Source organism: Mus caroli, chromosome 12, assembly GCF_900094665.2.
Source record: "Mus caroli chromosome 12, CAROLI_EIJ_v1.1, whole genome shotgun sequence".
Taxonomy (NCBI): domain Eukaryota; kingdom Metazoa; phylum Chordata; class Mammalia; order Rodentia; family Muridae; genus Mus; species Mus caroli.
In genome coordinates this window covers 93,580,307-93,594,065 of record NC_034581.1, presented here as the reverse complement: position 1 = coordinate 93,594,065, position 13,759 = coordinate 93,580,307, and the positions used below count along the sequence as shown (strand labels likewise).

General features: G+C 43.5%; 1 protein-coding gene across 2 annotated transcripts in view; it reads right to left on the bottom strand.

Annotated features, from left to right (window-relative positions):
• Positions 1-2,420: 2,420 nt before the first annotated feature.
• The window catches only part of Ttc8 (tetratricopeptide repeat domain 8), a 61,303-nt gene continuing 49,964 nt past the window's right edge, over positions 2,421-13,759 (bottom strand). For both annotated transcript variants that reach the window (XM_021178803.2, XM_029484921.1), the window contains 5 exons: positions 11,167-11,306; positions 9,602-9,776; positions 9,204-9,326; positions 5,875-5,958; positions 2,421-3,302 (listed from right to left, as the gene is read on the bottom strand). In XM_021178803.2, the coding sequence (XP_021034462.1) occupies positions 3,186-3,302; positions 5,875-5,958; positions 9,204-9,326; positions 9,602-9,776; positions 11,167-11,306 (639 nt within the window). In that variant the 3' untranslated portion in view covers positions 2,421-3,185. The remainder of the gene's footprint in view (positions 3,303-5,874; positions 5,959-9,203; positions 9,327-9,601; positions 9,777-11,166; positions 11,307-13,759) is intronic.

Genomic DNA, 13,759 nt, shown 5'->3' with positions numbered 1-13,759 from the left:
GCATGGTCATTAGGGAAAGAAACAGCCCAGGCAAATTTTGGTAAGGGACCCAAAGCTGCTGCCGAGTGTGCTTGGGTAGGAATCTAGGCCCTGGTGTTCAAGTGAAAGCTGGTCCCAGGCGAGAGAATCATCACTAAGGTGCAGCAAGGCCAAAAGAAAGAGGCAGACAAACCTAGGCTTGCATAATTTATTGGGTACATAATTTATTGGGTACACTGTCTTGAATAGCAAGACAGTGATTGCTCATGAACTGGATGAGAAGGGGGAAGATAGAATGGCCAGCATAGGACTTCATCCAAGCAAATGGAGCTGATTTATCTCCAGCTAATACCAAGGACACTGGACACATTTCTGGAGTTGATGGGTCTAGAATCTTGGTCATAAAACTCAATGGACCACACTATTTTTAGATGTTGGGGAGCTATGTGGAGAAAGTTAGCCAGAGCCACTGGGTGTGGTCATGGTTCTTACGACAAGATGGCTGCAGTCAGGTCAAGTTGAAGCCTCACGCCTGTGCAAGGGGAAAGGTAGGTAGGAAGCCAATAGGGCAGAGGGAGATCAGAACTTGTTTCTTCTGCTTACAGCTGAAACATGCAAACACCACTGGGAAAAAAAACACAAGTTAAAATATTGGCCCCTGTCCCAGCACAGCTGCTATATATGACGATGTGAGAAACTCATGTTTTATGTTAAAACAAATACAGATTTTTCTTTGAGGTTAATTGCAAGATTCACACAGTTATTTTAAGTAGAAAAAGCAGAAGGCTCTAGCTTCAATTTTCATGCATATAGTGGAGTCTTTGAATGGTGACCTGGATGCCTCCTGTTTTTTTTTTTCAGTTGTCCTCACCTGCTCCTGCTAATGAAGATTGCTAGAGACCTGAGAGAGATGTTTTTTAATGAGCTTCAAGGATGTAACACTAGGAAGCCTTGTCATGATGATCAGAAAACAGTACTAAGAATATGAGGTCTTTGCACTCAAAGACCTTGAAGAGGTCTCCTCCCCAATCTGGAATTCTGTCAGGGACTCTCAGAACCAAAATGATCCCATTATAAGGTGAGGTGAGTCAGAATGAGGAGCTGAGAACATAGTCCATCTATTTCCATGGCAACACCAGCATCAGCGCCTTCCTTTGTAAACTGACACATATGCATATCATAAGACTGATTCCAAGATCCCTTCCCTGGCTAGTTTAAAAAGCACAGCTTCAACTTGGGAACCATAGAGATAACTAATAGTTTTGTGAAATTATATGCATCAGGTGCACAGTACCTATTAATCACTCACTATTGTGATGCTCTCTACAAATATCTTACAAGGGTGCCAAAAGATGGATCGAAGTCTTTGAAGCCCTCTTTTAAGGAACCCGAGGCATGTATTGGGCTGTACAGGAAACTTCTTACTGCGCTTGTACTGATAGACCAGCTTTTTAACAGCTCCAGGGACACTTAGGTTATCTCTACTTCTTCCTGAAGGAGCTTCAGTTGTGTCTTTTAAGGAATTTAGACGTGAAAGCGCTTTTAGAAACCATTTAGCAAAGTGGTCCTTGACCTCTCAACACCTGTCAGATGACTGCAGCCCTACATATTACTTTGAATATTATAATAAACACTGTAGAGGAGACAAGGGCAGCCTGGGGTAAATATTAGGATTTTCTTCCTCCACGATTCCCAATGAAATATAAAAACACCACACAGCTAGTTGCCCTGCATGCGTACATAGACAACAATCTTGTTGAGAAAACTATTTGTTGCAAGCCGTAATTAATGAGGCAGCATCTATGAGAGGCAATGTTCCTTGCATAAGCTGTGACTATCCAAAGTTCTTACGCTTTTTAGCCAGATGGGAGAGAGAAAATGGTGTAACAACGCAGAAATGTGTGAATTATCTGATCAATAACATATGCTATGTGATTAAATTTTTATTTTATTATCTGACATATAGATTCATTTTCCCACTCTTCTTAGAAAACTTGATTTAAAATTTATATCCAACTTTGAATTCTTCCACTTGGTTTCATTGTTTTACCTATTTTAGGCTCTGTTTGTCTCTCCCCGCCTCCCTGTGTCTATCTTTCTGTCTCTGTCTGTCTGTCTCTCTGTCTGTCTCCGTCTCTGTGTGTGTGTGTGTTGTAAATTTGTCCATCACTCGTTTTGAGTTAATTTTTGTCAGGATATGAACCAGTTGGCATTTGGGGTATGCGACAGCTAAAACCTAGTAGTACATAATTTCAAGAAAACTTAAAATAAATGGTTTGAATTATAAGATCAATGGGCTTTTAAAACCAACTTATATCATCAGAGATAAAGGGAATAAAAACTCGTGAAAAGTGAAAAGTGTTTTACATACTGATTTATTTTAAAGTGTAATATATAATACAAACTTTATGATAAAAATAGTTTAAAATACAAATTTCCATGTTCTAATTAAAGCATTTGTGATAAAAGCACACATTATTAGCCATAAAAATAAAAATTTTAAAGCAGACTTCTGACCTCCTAAGTTTATGACAGCTAATGCTTAAAGACTCTTTTTTTTTTTTTTTGCTTAACAAGTTTTAAAATACACATTTATTTTAAAAAATGAGGTTCATGAAAATGTTTAACAAATATATACAAATATCCACCATGCATCGTGAGAGGAGATTTCATCTCCTTAGAAACGCTGAAGCCACCTGGGCATGGTGGCATCTGTTTGTAACCACAGGTGGGGGATTTTAATTTACGACCAACCTACACTACTATAGTACACACGCTCAGCTAATTGAGTCAGACTCAGAATAACAAAAATTGTGTTTCTTCTCTAATCTGCGGCTTCTAGATCTTAGTCAGATACCTAAACTCATGCCCATACAGGTGACATGAAAGTGTCTAGGGGACAAAGGGGACTAATGGGGGAGGAGAGCATGGCAGAAGTGCACCCAACCTATATGACATATGTCTTTGAAAATGTCTGTATCTAACAATAAATTTTTTTAATTGATAAAGCAAAACTAAGAAATGCTTAAGTCCTGTTTTTCTAGTGTTACCTTATAAAACAACAAAGTTCAGACAACAGGTTCGGGTTTGCAGTCTTGTAGGATGCCTTATGAGGTCTGTATCACAGTATTGATACAAATGCACTCAGTGCGTTTTCTTCCCCGTGTGCTGGCCCTCCGTGAAGGCTTATGTGGCCCAAGCACTGATCAGAGCATAGCAAAGTGCTGCTTCAGCTGCTTAATTAAGTGCTGTGTGTCCACGTGCTCAGGAAACGCCGCTTCAGACTTCTGAGCAGCAACGTAGCTTCTCTGAAGATCTCCAATCTGGAAGGAATGCCAGATCACAAACCAGACTAAGATTGCTGTGTTGGAAAACTGTGAAGGGTTCTTAAAAATAAATTGCCGTTTAGAATCACCTCATCTAAATTAGAAATCCATCATGAAAAAAAAATGAGGAAAATAAAATTATATAATGTATGCTCTGTTATAGTTGTTTAGTTATGAATCAGAAACCCTGTCCCTGATAGTACTGTAAGTTATAAGAGAGAATTTGCATGCCTAAAGACCCAGCTTGATGTAACTAGAATAAATGTAACATTCAACAAATATATTAAATTAAGATATAAGATATGCTCTGAGAGGTTCCAAATGATACTAAACACAATAATGCTGGGAAGATAGTTGTTTTTGAAGTTTATTAAAAAAAAAAAGCTGGGCGTGGTGGCGCATGCCTTTAATCCCAGCACTCGGGAGGCAGAGGCAGGCGGATTTCTGAGTTCGAGGCCAGCCTGGTCTACAAAGTGAGTTCCANGACAGCCAGTTCTACACAGAGAAACCCTGTCTNGAAAAACAAAACAAAACAAAACAAAACCTCTAATGTTCAATTAACTCTGTAATTGAAGTCCAGTCCCAAAGAAAAATTCATGTATATACTTCTGAAAGGACAGAAAATTATTAGTGTGTGTGCAAAAAAAAAATCTAGATGATTATTCAACTCTGATGGATTTTTCATTAGCATTTATGTATTTTAGATTGAAATGGTTTCCTTTTAAAATCCTAGCATTTCAACTTCATTATTTTACAGTAGTTTGTTGACCTACCTTATAAGAATCCTTTGAGCTAAAGTCATTAAAGCACACTGACTTTCCTTGTGATTTTAAGCGTGCCAGCAGTGGGAGATGGAAGGTGCCCTGGGAGCTGGGTAGCAGTGTGGGAGCTCAGAGTGCAGTGTGGCTCTAGCGTGTGTCTTTGTTTTGTTTTTTTTCAGACTGGTTTTCTTTTTATTACTTTTCATTATGTGTAGGTGTGAGTGAGTGTGGATATGTGTATGTGAATACAGGTGCTGTCAGAGTCAGAGATACAGAATTTCCTGGAGCTGGAGTTCCAGGCAGCTGGAAGCTGCCTGAAGTGGATGCTGGGAACCAAATTCCTGGATCTTTGGAAGAGCTGCATGTGCTCTTAGCCACTGAGCCATCACCTAAAGACCCCTGTTGTTTGGGTTTGGTTGAGACAGGTTCTTGCTGGTCTAGCTTTGAACTAGTGTCTCTGCTTTAGTGTCTAGTGTCTACAGTTTTACAGACTTGTATCTCCATTCTCAGCTTCTACAGATGCCTTGTAACCTCAGTGAGTCTCAGGTTCCATAAGAATGCAAGCATCACGAGGTACAAGTTTTTGTCTGTTTCATTCATTGCTAAGTCTTCTATGAGGACCACAGGGCTTAGTTCAGAGAGGCTCAAGTGAAAAACATCACTGGGGTTTTGGAGAGAATTCGAGAAGACAGATAGGTATAGCACCTCCAATAGGAGCTGGTCCTTAGCAACTTTTCCTAAAACTGTAAGACAAGTGAGAGCTTCTTCTATTTTAAAACAGACATGTGTGAATAGTTTTGTATTCATGCTATAAAAATACCGTGTTTGTGTCTTTAGTCAATAAGACCCTTTATTTACATCACAAACATTTGAACTGTTTATTTTATTTTATTTTAAGATTTATTTATTTTACTTATATGAGTACACTGTAGCTGTCTTCAGACACACCATAAGAGGGCATCAGATCCCATTACAAATGGTTGTGAGCCACCATGTGGTTGCTGGGAATTGAACTTAGGACCTTCAGAAGAGCAGTCAATGCTCTTAACCACTGAGCCATCTCTCCAGCCCTGAACTGTTTATTAATCCTCCAGACAGACTTGCTTTTCATGGTAGAATGGAGACATGCCCTGGCTCCTTTGTTCATGTCTGATTAAAAAGAGCTCACTCACCAAACATGGTGGTGCACGCCTCTAATCCCAGCACCCACGAGGCAGAGGCAGGAGGGTCTCTGAGAGTGTGAGACCACCAGCCTGGTCTACAGAGTGAATTCTAGAAGAGCTGGGCTGGTCTTGAGAAGACCAAAACCAGAATCAGCTCAGTTCCCCCCATTGGCTCCTGGACATTCAATGATTGGCAACAGAATATTAACAGTCACCTTTCCCCCACATTGTTCATAACTAAGCAGCATTCATGACAATCTTGAGAAAGGTGTGGTGGAAATATGATCTGCATTTAACATACAGGATTCCCTTGATGTAAAAGTCAATTATAAATCCTTCCTGAACCAAGAATTATCTAACAAGTGTTTCTTTAGTGATTAAATGTGGTATTTTAAAACATAGAGATTTCTTCTGCAATTTATACTGGTGTTTTAGTTAATACCCAGTGATAAAGTTCATTACATAATCTCCTGAAGTGGAGATATTTATGATAAAATTTTTTAAAAAGCCATTTCCTTCAGATTAAAAAAAATCGACTTTCTGTTCTGAAAGATAAGGTTTGAAATGTTGTATTCAATCTGTATTTTTTAAACCAAGAAAGATCAAGAATGTGTCAGATGACAAATTAATAAAGGAAGAAAATACCTTATCAGAGACTGTTGCGAAATTAAAGTGTGGCTCATACATGTGGGGTGCCAAAGACGATGCGGTTTGTAAGAGCGCTCGTGCCTGTGGGAAGAAAGAAGAAAAGGCAGATGTAGAAGTGCCTATCAGCACTATATCTGTGATTTCTTTAAGTTAAAACAAAAAACCTGGCACGGGACCTCAAAATGATCCTGTGGAAATACAGATGCCATTCCCAAGAAATATGAATGACATTCTCAGAAATATAATGATGTAATGAACACAGCTTACTACAGACACAACAGCAAAATTATAGTAGCAATGCACACATCAAGAGAGAATAAGGAGTGAAATTTTAGAGTAGATTAAGTTATTTGATAACCAGTGCCTCATGAAGTTTGCACTTCAGCATGATACACAATTTGAAATACAATCTTTTCAATGCTTAAAACAAGTCTTCCGAACTTAAGCTTTGTTGGTGGTGATCAAGTCAGGAGGCTATGATTATCTATTCCCTAATAACGACTTAAAACCAATTCATGTCCAAGTGCAAAGTTCTGTAGAGGGTGAGAGCAAGAAAGCACTCATTATACTGCTGATCAGTTTGCTAAACAAGATAGCAACAGAATGTGACAAGCTTTCTTTAAAGTGCTGTCCTAGGTAGGGTTGATATTGCTGGGATAAAATGCATGACCAAAGGCAAACTGGGGAGGAAAGGGTTCATTTGGCTCACACTTCCACATGCTAGTCCATTATTGAAGGAAGCCAGGGCAGGAACTCAAGCAGGGCAGAAACCTGGAGGCAGGAGCTGATGCAGAGGCCATGGAGGGATTCTGCTTACTGGCTTGCTCCCCATGCTTTCTTATAGAACGCAGGACCATCATCCCAGGGATGACACCACCCACAATGGACTGGGCCTCCTTCCGGCCCCTCATCAATCATTGGTCAAGAAGATGACCCACAGTTGATCTTATGGAGGCATTTTCTTAATTGATGTTCCCTCCTTTCATACGACTCCAGCTTGTGTCAAGCAGACATAAAATTAGCCAGCTGAAGTACTCAAAGCTTAACAATTAAGATTTTATTTCACAGGATCATGGTTTGCAGAGACTGTGGCATAAGAGCGGATGCTCACGTGTGCACCACAATTCATATGAAGTCACTAGACAACCCTCCCCACGATGTAAACTTGTATCCATGACCTTCAGGACACGTTCTTTTTTTTTTTTTTTTTTTTGAAATGGAAAAAAAAAGAGGACACCGATTCATATAATACAGTAGAAACAGATTTTGCAAGGTGAATATTAAACTTTTAAACACACTTGAAATCAGTGAACTGGTGAGACAGCTCAACAGGGAAGGACACTTGCTACCTGGTGACCTGAGCTTGATCCCCAGAACCCAGAGAGTAAAAGAGGAGGAAGGGGAGAACTAGCTCCTACACGTCCTCTGCGTTCTACCTGTGTGCCGTGAATGTGTACATTCTTGAGCACATCGCATGCACACACACACACACACACACACACACACACACACTGCCTCACTATATTGAGATTTCAGATGCATGCTGCAATGGTGTGCCAGGGACCTGAACCTGGCTTCTCACGCTTGCATACAAGCACTTTACTGACTGAGTCATCTCCCCAGCCCCTCCAGGACACTGACTTAGACTTCCCACACATCAGTGCTGTTTCTGGTGCCGAGAATGCAGAAGTTACATAACACATGAGGTTTCTGCTTTGAAGCACCCGACAGTCTGCTTTCTCCACACACCAAAACCTGGTAAAATACAGAAGAACACAGCAAGCAGTGTACTGGACTGTGAGAGCTTTTTGTGCCTCCAGGGCTTTTGTTTAGACTGATGTTTGGGTGGTTTGTCTAAGGAGATGGCACGTAAGACCCAGGTGATGAAAAGAAACTTGTCACTGGAAGGCCCAGGGGACACTGCACAGGGCTGCAGGAAGACAGACCACTGCGTGTCTGGAGGGCAGCAGCCAGCCCATGCACCTGAAGCCGGTGAGGAAAGGGACCGGGGATGTGGTCTCAAAGATAGGGACCTGAATCCATGGGTGTGCCACACTGGTCACAGCGGGAATGCAAACAGACAGAATTGGAGGATTTTAGCCAAGCAGTAATAAAATAATATTGTTTTATAACAAAATCTATTAGGCCGTTCAGAGGAGGATGCACTACTGTAAAAGTAACTTTTATTTGCCAGGTGTAATTGTCATCTCAGAGGCTTCCTGCTTAATAAGCTCACCCTTTCCCAGTTCTTTCTGAACTCTGGCTGGCTGGGTCAACTCAGCTGTCCTCAAACTCCTCTCTAAGCTGGCTGATTCAGTCTGGCTTCTCTCAGCTCTTCACTGAATTGCTCTGAAACCAAGTGGCTTCAGCCAAACTCTGGCAATTTGTTCTAATCTTCTGGCTCCCTCTTATTCTCTGGCTCCAGCTGCCTCTGCTGACCTACCCTGAACTGCATGGACTCAGGAACAAGCTCGCCTCTGCTCATGGCAGTCACTGCACTGACCCCCACTGACTGGCCAAACTGACTGAACTCCCTCCCTTGGCTGCTTAAATGGCTTTTCCCCTGAGAGTTGGGCACATCCTATCTCTGACTCATTCTGTCACATCTTTCTCTGATAGAGTTGGACTAAAGGATTCCAGCCAGAGAGATTGAAGGCGTGTACTAGTGTGTCTGCATTCCAGACAGATCACACCGACCTAGAAGGTCTTTGGATGTGATCAGTGCATCCATGTTGCTGGATTACAATCCCTCTACATGCTTCTGCTTCATTCATTCATTCATTCATTTGTTCACTCACTCACTCACTCACTCATTCACTCATCGTTAAGTCATTCAGCATCTCCCTGGTAGTAAGGAGCAGTGGCTGTAGCTCAGTTGGTGAAATGCTCCCCATGGGGGGAGGGGGGGTGTGGAAGGAAGAGCAGCTCAGAGGCACCTGGGATAGTGCAGGAAAGAGATGAGCCTGGGGTAGAGAAGAGGGACCATGGTGAGTTAGGGCTGACAGGGGTGGCAGAGAGAGGAAAGAAGAAAAGACGGGTTGGAAAGGCAGCCCCTAGGGTCCCGACAGGGACAGCTAACTTGTAGCTGGGAGACGGTCGGTGTGCTGCAGGCAGGGAAACCGTGGGCTGTACATTATTCCCATCAAGTCCAATGTCCAATTCTGGCCTCAGAAAGGTGAAGTGACTTGGCCAAGGCCACACAGCTAGTACTTGATAGAGCTGGGATTCAGGCCCAGGCCTGTAAGACTCTAGAGCTACTAAAAAGCTTAACACACAATGACAGCTAAGCCAACTGTCCGCTGTGCAGGGGCGGTTGGTTCTCTGACCTGTTCAATGTGACCCTTCCGCATCTCCAGCACTGCTAGGTTGTTGTAGGCTTCAGCATGGTGGTTGTTGTGGACCAGGGCCAGCCTGAAGCACTGGTGGGCCAAGTTTGTATCTCCGATTCCCTGCAAAGAAACGCACACGTTTATACCTGCGAAGCCTCATCCTTCCCTCTGCCACAGCCTCCCTCATTTTGCATCTAACACTTCCTAGCTACATGGCAAGAACAAGCACCAACCACAGCATTGAGGTGTGGGGTCCGGGCATGGATTTGACTTGAGGATATAAAATGACTCCCACAAATCTCTAAATTGTTGGTTGGATTTATGGCATCTGAGAATTTCTTCACTGGAGCGTATGGTAACTTTATCTGTAACAAGGAAACATGCATACAACATACCACAGCGATGTGCCCCAGGTTGTACCAGACATCAGCTGCCTCTTCTTCATTTTCAGCCAGGGAAAGGGCACGTTCAAACGAGGTCAGGGTCATATCGTACTGCTGGGCATAGAAGCAGCACAGCCCCAGGTTGTTGAAAAGCTGGCAGTTATAAACTCCCATCTGCAAGAGGCGCCTTTTCATGGAGGAACACAAAACTTGCTCTCAGACTAACTTTATAAGTGGAAACATTCTTTTCAAAGTTAGAAGTGGATTCATTTAAGAACTTTAGGACCCCTGAAGGACATTAACACAAGCGTATCAAGAAATGTTTAAAGCAATGCTCACGACCTGTCACAGGGTATGTGTCCAGGGACAAGATCGGAAAAGTATTTGTTCAATTGTATTCCAAAAGCTTTACTAGAAAGACAGGAGAACCGGTCAGAGAGTAAAGTTCACACGTGTTACTTCAGAGGCCTCAGTACCCGAGGGGAATTCCCTGAGGTCTGACCCAGCCTGAGGGCTGGGTTCTGTTTACCACTAGGCCTGCAGTTGCACCCTGGACTCTGCTGTCTGTGCTGCATGGCAGAGATGAGCTGACCAGCCTCTGGTCTCTGCAGGTGGTTCTCTGGTCTCCACTAGCTTTCCCACCCCGCAGCTCCAGAGCCCCAATTGGCTTCTCCACACTACTAATTCCAGAGTTCAAACACACAAAGGAGAAGCCAGCTCAGTGGCTGTGAGAAGCCCGTGACCCACTTTGGGGACGGAGAGTACAGCTGGCTGCATGTGCGCTGGATGGCATCTCTGTATTTTATGTTCCCAGTACGTGTTTGGGAAGGACTTGTCAGCTGTCGGTCTACTCCTATGTATGATGAGGGCTGAAACCACTGGGTAAAAAGTGAACATCACGGGCCAGAGGGATGGCTTAGTAGGTAAAGCTGTCTGTCCCCAAGCCTGATGACCCGAGTTTGATCTCTGGGACTCACACCTTTCAACCTTCACAAGTATGGCATGGTGCATACACCTCATCCAGGCATTCACACAAATAAATAGTAGATGTTTCAAAATGCATTTTAGAAGCCACATGCAGGATAAAATAAGCATGTGCTTAAACAGAGCCAACAACCACACTTTTCTTAGACTTGGAAAAAGCTCAAATACCTCACAAAGCAGGAGACCCTGCTCTAAGTCCTCCTCAAGGCTCTGAACTCAGAGTAACTGCAAATACCTTCCTGCCTCAGCCTCACTGTCTTTAGATTTTGTGGTATTAAGGGTCAGTGACAGAGAAATAGTTTCAGTAGCTATTTAGCGTCTGTTGTTTCTTGATGACTAGTAGGCACCCACCCTGAACTAAAATGTGAGCTTGACCATGCAGGTATGTTTCTCCAGGGCGCCAGCCCACATCCCCCTAGAGTACCGAATACCACTTGAATCTTTAGAAAGCAGCTGAAAGATGCATTCCTAGATTTATACACCTGTGGCCTATGGAGAATGCATAATTTGTCTGCATTTTCCTTCCACCACTACCCCCCCTCCCGCACCTCTTGTTTCACCAACGTTTCCTGTGGATGCAATGTAAGACCCACCTGTAAAACCGAAGGGCAACCTCTGGCTGGTCAGAATAAAAGTGGTTGCTTCCAATGCAGGCGATGGCTTCCACGTGAGTGTTGTCTTGTTTTAGAACTTCTTTGTAGTACTCTGCTGCAGATGAACTGTTATTCATTTCCTGTTCCACATCCAGAGAGAAGAGCAACACTTTAGTCACACCGGACAAGGACCTGCTTGCTTTTTTTTTTTTTTTTTTTGACCCATTTAAGTTCATTCATTCAACAAATATTTATTTCCAGCCTGCCATATGTCAGACTCTGTTCTAGACGGTAAGGGACAAAATACAAACGAAAGCATGAAGTCATCGTCCTCAAGGAGGCGACAGCTGGTGGAGAAGCTAACAAATGACTCAGTGAGGGACATAAGGTCAGGGAAGGATGCACAATGTAAAGAGCGGAGAGCAAGGGAGGCAGGGCTGCTTGTTAGTGGTCACCTTGGGAGAGGCCCTGTCTGACAGAGATGCAAATGAAATGGGGTGTCAGAGCCTGCATCTGCGGGGACAGTCTCACTTGGCAGAGAGACCAAACTACACAAGCCTAAATGAAAACACTTACAAGAAACATTCCCAAGTGAGCCTGGGAAGGAGGCGGTGCCCGGGAATGCAGAGAGGCAGCCAGGGCCCTTTCACCTGGGAAAAGGGACAGTGCCTAGAGGCACAGCGCAATCATACTGCATCATGTTTAAGAAATCGCCTGGTGGCTGACTGAAGGGCATTTCAGATATGTTAGACAAGACATAAAAAGAGCCAGGTCTACGGAAGAAATGAAAGCAACCCAGACCAAGTTTAGAAATACATAATAGGTAAAAACCACAGCAGCCTCCATAGTTACTGTATACATCTGTAAAAGTGGTGGTGATCACAGATAAAGGTCCCTAATAGCTCTGACTTACAGAAATCAGGTTTGCAGAAAGGAGCCAACGCAAATGACTCTTTAGATGACCTTTATTAGGGGAGAAGTCACGGTGACGAGGGACAGTTGAGGGAAAGCCACTACTGGGCGAGCATCGGGAGAGACTGCATCATCCAGAGGCAATGTCATGCGGTACTAAAGGGAAGCCTTCAGATTCCCCCAGGGAGCTCCATCAGGAGAAACGCCCAACGCGCACAGCGAGCCATGCCGAGGGGCCTGGAGGAAAAGCAGCTCCAGTTTCCAAGGACTAACATGGTTCCTGACTCTTGCAGGTTCTTGGAGTAGGATGCGGTGGGCGAACTCCATTGCTTGAGACCTAAGCTGGCCTGGCCTGCACTCCAGGAGACAAAAGGATTTGTGGCTGTCCTGAGTCTAGGAACTGGGGGTGTGGGTGGGGAGGACTGGGCTTGCTCAACACAGCAAGTGGAAGGAAGGGGACTGAATTCTCTGTCAGTGCTGTCCAGGTCACTTTGTCAGCTCTGTCCCAGAGCTGAGAAGGGTGTGGCCTGAGTTCCAGGGCGGGACAGCTAATGGGCCTGTGATCTAACACTAATTTTATTAAAATCTGAGGTATAATCTCACTGTGTTGCCCAATCTGGGCTTGACCCAGGACTTGAACTACCCCCCCCCCCAGCTTCCTAAGTAGCTGAACTGCACGCAAATCACATCTGCCTCAACAGATATTATTAATAAAGGTTACCACTGCTTAAATCCATCTCATGGTCCATCCATCCATTCTCCATGAAACTTTGCTTATGTCTAACTTCACACAGACCTCTTCTGCCTCTCAAGTCACATGGCACTCACTGTCACCCGCACACTTGTTCCTTCCTCGGGAGGACTCTTATTTATGTTAGGTTTGAACCACCACACAGTGCTTCTTTAAACCTAGGACTTGCTTTAGATACAAGATTCACATAGACCAGGATGGTACCCCTAGACCACACTTGCATACTTTATAAAATAATATGTAAAGTAGGTTCTTTCACGTGTGGAGTCAAATTCTTCCAAGTCCTCTTTTCCCTTGGTCATCCCTGTCCAGGTTTTTCAAAACAGTACTGTCTGTGCGCTTGGTGCTTTGCTTTTCAAATTTTATTAATGATTCTGTATGTTTGCAGGACACGATGTGCGGCCTTGACAGGCAGAGTGTAGAATGAGCATCTCAGGCCAATGCACAGATCTTCGGCCTTACCTGCGTCTCATCTCTTTGTGATGAAGACAGCTAAGACCTTCTGCCGTGCTCCTTAGAAGTGCTCCCCACCACTTGCTTCCAAGCTCCTGACAAGATGTGCAGTGCTGAAGCCTGTGCTTTCTGGCTCTAACCAGCAGGTGTCAACAAAAGCTTTCAGGCAACAATCAGAGGTAATGGCCATGGTCACCATGTTGGCCAACTGGAATAGTTGCCAGGTTCTCACAAGAGCTGCAGTTGAGAAAAACTACACAACAGCTGCTATTTGGCTACAGGAATCAAAAGAAACTGTGATAAATATATATATATATATATATATATATATATATATATATATATGCATGCAATGGAGTATTATTCAGCCATTAAGAAGACAAAATTATGCCTTTTGCAGGAAAATAGGTAGAAGTGGAGACCATCATGTCAAGGAAAAGAAGCCAGGCCCGGAAAGACAGGCATGTTTTCTCTCAT